Raw genomic sequence first — 5,900 nt, 5'->3', positions numbered from 1 at the left:
AACAATCAATACTCAAATATTGTACTGATTTTTGTCAATGTTCTCCTGCAGAAACAAATCCACACAGACATGAAGTTATTTCTCTTGTCAGGAGGTATTTTACTTTGTCTCTCACTCACCTCTACCGAAGCCTAAACGATCTTTGATGGTCTGATGTCTGAGCTGCAGTCGGCGCCTGTTAAAGTGCTTCTGTTCTCAGGTTTCCATCACTTCAGGCACATTGATCTGGTTACTGGGTGCAGTTTTGTCACGCCGCAGTTTCCTCTTCTGAACACGTCAATGGACCCTCAGCTTCAGTTACACATCGGTCTAATATCCAACAGTTTGCTCCCTGTGTTTATATAAAGACATACAGGAAGAGTGGGTGGATTCCTCCTCTGCAGGGTTTCATCTGTGACAGGAAGCTGGTTTTGATTCTACTGCATCACATTGGTTTCACATTGATAGATGGATGAATATACACAGTACCCAGTGGTGGCAGTGAGTGGAAAGCCACTGTGTCTGAGCCTGGTGGTGCATTGTCCACGTGTCCTCTGGTGAATTATACCCCAAAGAGCTAATTAAAGTCATTTAACAAGCACTGTGACACAAAACAGACATTACAGCTCTACACATTAGAGGTGGTAAATAGTTTAATAGTATGATAATAAAGGGACACATCAAAACTTAGAAAAACTATACATAAGGATATACACAAGGCATTTACACATTGTGGGAGTCCTCAGTTAGATTTCTGTACACGACCAAACATATTTAAACACCACATATCACATCATAACAACAAATCATTGGCATTGGCACCAATTTAGTGAATAAATAACCCAAACCACAAACTGTCCATCCTGGCTGTTGTGTTTTAGCTAATATTAGTAAAGAAGAAATATACTTTAATTCATTTCTAAAAAGCCCTCTCAGATTGAGCCCTCTTCCCGTCAGAGGATCTTTGTCCCGGCTCTCTCAGCGGATCGAAGTGAGCCCTCTTCCCGTCAGAGGATCTTTGTCCCGGCTCTCTCAGCGGATCGGAGTGAGCCCTCTTCCCGTCAGAGGATCTTTGTCCCGGCTCTCTCAGCGGATCGAAGTGAGCCCTCTTCCCGTCAGAGGATCTTTGTCCCGGCTCTCTCAGCGGATCGAAGTGAGCCCTCTTCCCGTCAGAGGATCTTTGTCCCGGCTCTCTCAGCGGATCGAAGTGAGCCCTCTTCCCGTCAGAGGATCTTTGTCCGGCTCTCAGTATGGCAGGCAGCGTGTGGAGGTCAATGGTAAGAAATGTTGGATTTTCAAAGTTGGAGAGAGTCTGCGGAGGTTTTGGACAGCGTGGGCTCCGTGGCTGTTTATTAGCGGAGGTCTGTGACTCACTGAGCGGCTCTGTTGCCTCTTAACGGGCTCCTCTACGCCGCCATTAGCAGGTCAGCATGCTAGCTAGCAGTGATGTCCTTCAGCTAGCTAGCGGTGCTAATCACCGAGCTGCTTGTCACCGGGAAAGTCAACGACTTCGTCCGTTTGTTTGCTCCGAACCTCCAGGAGGATAAATCCGTTACTGCCGTTAAAACCACTTCCGTTAGGCGGCTGAAGGGAGACATTTTGGTCAGTAACAAAGTTTAACACCGGCCAGCGGCTCACTGTGTTCAGTAGGCAGGCAGGGAAACAGACAGCTGCGTCACATCCGCCTGGATGGAGGGAATCACATGGAGGGTTACTGGTGACGCATGAAAAACACCTGAGGCAGCGTCACCTGTGTGACGTCAGGGAGAGTCTCACTGTGTGTGTGATGAGCTCATCCATCGTTATTGATCCCTCTGCTGACCTTCATGTTTCTCCCCCAGCAGGTGGTGGTGGGGGGGGCGGCCAGGAGACCTGCTCTGTCAGCTTCCTTCTCCAGAGGGGTGAGCACACACACACACTCACACACACACACAGACACACACACACACAGACACACACACACACACACACACACACACACACACACACACACACACACACACACACACATACACACACACAGACACACACACACACACACACACACACACACACACACACACACACACACACACACACACAGACACTCACACACACGCACACACTCCATCCTCCATGTTCCTCCACCTCCACCAGGAGCTTTATTTCTCCTGCTGATCAGAGTTCCTGCTCACATTTACCTGGTTTGGTCCTTAAACTGATGTTGGAGCTTCTAACAGGCTGCGTTTCTTCTTCTGCTGCTTTAAATGTGTTTCTAACAGGATCAAACAGGCTGTGTTTCTTCTTCTGCTGCTTTAAATGTGTTTCTTGGATGTACTTCCTGCTTTGTTGTGCTGCAGCTACAGACAGCAGCTAAAGTCACAGTCAGAGTGTTTCTCCATCCCAGATGAACCTCTGGTCGTCATGGTGTTAAAAACCCTCTGAGCGGCTGACGTCTGGCCTGGTGCCCCCCCATTAGAGAATAATACTGATGTGCTGCTGGAATAAACCACTGACAGTCTGCAGGGGGGCTTTTATTTTGAAAACTGAGCTGATTCTCTTTGCCGTCTGTCTGTCTGACTTCCTGCCGCCTCCTCTGCTCTGAGCTGCTCGGCGTCCGTCAGAAACAGACCAGGAGAGAATCTTTAGCTCCGAGACGCTTCTGGGGGTCTGAGGGTGAAGTAGAGCGGACGCCATCAGCTCAGGCTGCTGACGCAGACGCTGGCGGTGGGATGTGGTCCCAGTGAACGCCTGTGTTTCCTTCATAGATGCAGACGGTCACGCTGATTCCTGGCGACGGGATTGGACCAGAGATCTCCACCGCTGTCATGAAGATCTTTGAAGCTGCTAAAGTGAGTGCGGCCACGGTCCGACTGTGATCGTAGAAAGTGTGTGTGTTTCTAATGGCGCGTTTCCACTAGTTTCCACTAGTACCTACTCGGCTCTACTCGGTTTGGTTGCGTTTCCATTACTACCTGGTACCAGGTACCATTTTACTACCTGGTACCAGGTACTAGCGCTAGTGGAAACGCAACCAGTCGAGTCGAGTCGAGTCGAGCCGAGTAGGTACTAGTGGAAACGCGCCATTACTGTTTGTACCTGCAGGCTCCGATCAGGTGGGAGGAGAGGAACGTGACGGCCATAAAGGGACCTGGGGGCAGGTGGATGATCCCCCCCGACGCCAAAGACTCAATGGACAAGAGCAAGATCGGGCTCAAAGGTGCGTTAACGTTGCCGTCACCCTGAGCTCCGTGTCTCCCGTCGGTCCTCGTCCTGACTGCTGTCTCCCACAGGGCCCCTGAAGACGCCCATCGCTGCCGGACACCCGTCCATGAACCTGCTGCTGAGGAAGACCTTCGACCTGTACGCCAACGTGCGGCCCTGCGTCTCCATGGAGGGCTACAAGACCCCGTACACTGACGTCAACCTGGTCACCATCCGGGAGAACACAGAGGGCGAGTACAGCGGCATCGAACACGTGGTGAGTGGGACGCGCTCATGAAGGGTTAAAGGGTCAGTTCACCCAAAGAGACGCCGTTTGACTGTTTAAAGTGGAATAGACCGCTTTGTTTTGTCTTCACCTTGTGGGAGCCGACCGCAGCTCGCCGTGGGGGTCGTGGGGGCCACTCTGCGCACACAGAGCTGCCTGAGATTGTCTATTAGTCACAGGAGGCGTCACTCTGTCCGTGTTTGTCCTCAGACAGAGTATTTCTGGGCTCCTGGAAAGGTTCCACAATGTTCTCTGTCCTTTCTTCTAACTGTTAGCAGGCGTTAATGTGGGACCCCGTCTGTGTGGGAGGAGGGGGGAGCTAATGATACACACCGGCAGAGTGACAAAATCTAACATTTCTGGTATTTGCCAGCAGCCAAACCATCTAACATCATTAGCTGATGTAGCTGCTGCACCAATAATGTTTCTGTCAGTAATTAGCTAAAGTTGGCTATTGTTAGCTAGCATTAGCGCTTCTCTGAGGAAGAAACGAACCAGATTTTTGGACCAAAATCACAGTGAGAGTTGGACAAGAAGCAACAGCAGAGGAGTTGAGATGACAATAACGATGATGGTGATAATCATGATGATGATGATGGTGCACCTGTACCTGCCCTCCTTACCTGTGCTCCCACAGGTCAGTTTACTGCCACAGGCAGGACTCTCTGCTGCTGCTCATCTTCAGGGTAAGGAGGAGGAAATTTAGTCTCTTCAACCCACTGAAGCCTCCTGAACCTCTCACCTGTTCACCTGCACAACCCCCATGTGGACCGGCTTGAGTTCACACTGTCACTCACTTACCATGGAGACGGATCCAGGATGGGTTAGCACAAAGACTGGAAGCGGAGGGAAGCTGTTAGCCTAGCCTAGCACAAAGACTGGAAGCGGAGGGAAGCTGTTAGCCTAGCCTAGCACAAAGACTGGAAGCGGAGGGAAGCTGTTAGCCTAGCCTAGCACAAAGACTGGAAGCGGAGGGAAGCTGTTAGCCTAGCTTAGCACAAAGACTGGAAGCGGAGGGAAGCTGTTAGCCTAGCTTAGCACAAAGACTGGAAGCGGAGGGAAGCTGTTAGCCTAGCTTAGCACAAAGACTGGAAGCGGAGGGAAGCTGTTAGCCTAGCTTAGCACAAAGACTGGAAGCGGAGGGAAGCTGTTAGCCTAGCTTAGCACAAAGACTGGAAGCGGAGGGAAGCTGTTAGCCTAGCCTAGCACAAAGACTGGAAGCGGAGGGAAGCTGTTAGCCTAGCCTAGCACAAAGACTGGAAGCGGAGGGAAGCTGTTAGCCTAGCCTAGCACAAAGACTGGAAGCGGAGGGAAGCTGTTAGCCTAGCTTAGCACAAAGACTGGAAGCGGAGGGAAGCTGTTAGCCTAGCTTAGCACAAAGACTGGAAGCGGAGGGAAGCTGTTAGCCTAGCCTAGCACAAAGACTGGAAGCGGAGGGAAGCTGTTAGCCTAGCCTAGCACAAAGACTGGAAGCGGAGGGAAGCTGTTAGCCTAGCCTAGCACAAAGACTGGAAGCGGAGGGAAGCTGTTAGCCTAGCTTAGCACAAAGACTGGAAGCGGAGGGAAGCTGTTAGCCTAGCCTAGCACAAAGACTGGAAGCGGAGGGAAGCTGTTAGCCTAGCTTAGCACAAAGACTGGAAGCGGAGGAAAGCTGTTAGCCTAGCTTAGCACAAAGACTGGAAGCGGAGGGAAGCTGTTAGCCTAGCTTAGCACAAAGACTGGAAGCGGAGGGAAGCTGTTAGCCTAGCCTAGCACAAAGACTGGAAGCGGAGGGAAGCTGTTAGCCTAGCTTAGCACAAAGACTGGAAGCGGAGGGAAGCTGTTAGCCTAGCTTAGCACAAAGACTGGAAGCGGAGGAAAGCTGTTAGCCTAGCTTAGCACAAAGACTGGAAGCGGAGGGAAGCTGTTAGCCTAGCTTAGCACAAAGACTGGAAGCGGAGGGAAGCTGTTAGCCTAGCTTAGCACAAAGACTGGAAGCGGAGGGAAGCTGTTAGCCTAGCTTAGCACAAAGACTGGAAGCGGAGGGAAGCTGTTAGCCTAGCCTGTGTCTGTGCTCAGTAATTGAACGGTCAAACCATCAGTGTGGGTCTTGCAGCCCCCCCCCCCCCCTTCAGTCCCTCTCCTTCCTTCCTGTTCTTGTGTTTTTCCTCCATTTCCTGTCTCTTTACCTCGATCAGATTTCCCATGATTCTGTGCTCGCCCTGACGCTCCGTCCCGTCTTGTTGCAGATTGTCGACGGCGTCGTTCAGAGCATCAAACTGATCACGGAGAACGCCAGCAGGCGCATCGCGGAGTACGCCTTCGAGTACGCCAGAAACAACCAGAGAAACAGCGTGACCGCCGTCCACAAGGCCAACATCATGTGAGTGACATCACACGGCTCCGACCAATCAGACTGTTTCCACCTGTCCATCATCAATTCATCTATTTAACCATGTGCATCATCTTATTG

The 5,900-nt window shown here is 51.2% G+C and overlaps 1 protein-coding gene across 1 annotated transcript; it reads left to right on the top strand.

The window, feature by feature from the left end:
* The first annotated feature begins 1,214 nt into the window (after positions 1-1,214).
* Positions 1,215-5,814, top strand: LOC139225403 (isocitrate dehydrogenase [NAD] subunit alpha, mitochondrial-like). Its single transcript, XM_070856257.1, has 6 exons — positions 1,215-1,256; positions 1,821-1,880; positions 2,727-2,810; positions 3,064-3,178; positions 3,252-3,439; positions 5,677-5,814. The coding sequence occupies exons 1-6, from the start codon at positions 1,230-1,232 to the stop codon at positions 5,812-5,814; spliced, it is 612 nt and encodes a 203-aa protein (XP_070712358.1). The 5' UTR covers positions 1,215-1,229.
* Positions 5,815-5,900: the final 86 nt, after the last annotated feature.

This window comes from Pempheris klunzingeri, unplaced genomic scaffold (genome assembly GCF_042242105.1).
Source record: "Pempheris klunzingeri isolate RE-2024b unplaced genomic scaffold, fPemKlu1.hap1 Scaffold_179, whole genome shotgun sequence".
Lineage (NCBI taxonomy): Eukaryota > Metazoa > Chordata > Actinopteri > Acropomatiformes > Pempheridae > Pempheris > Pempheris klunzingeri.
This window is presented reverse-complemented; position numbering and strand designations above follow the sequence as displayed.

Bases quoted from the DNA above. Each gene is read 5' to 3' on its own strand.
- LOC139225403 (XM_070856257.1), top strand. From the start codon at position 1,230: ATGGCAGGCAGCGTGTGGAGGTCAATG. The intron at 1,881-2,726 runs GTGAGCACACAC...TTTCCTTCATAG, and splicing joins CAGCTTCCTTCTCCAGAGGG to ATGCAGACGGTCACGCTGAT. The intron at 2,811-3,063 runs GTGAGTGCGGCC...TTGTACCTGCAG, and splicing joins AGATCTTTGAAGCTGCTAAA to GCTCCGATCAGGTGGGAGGA.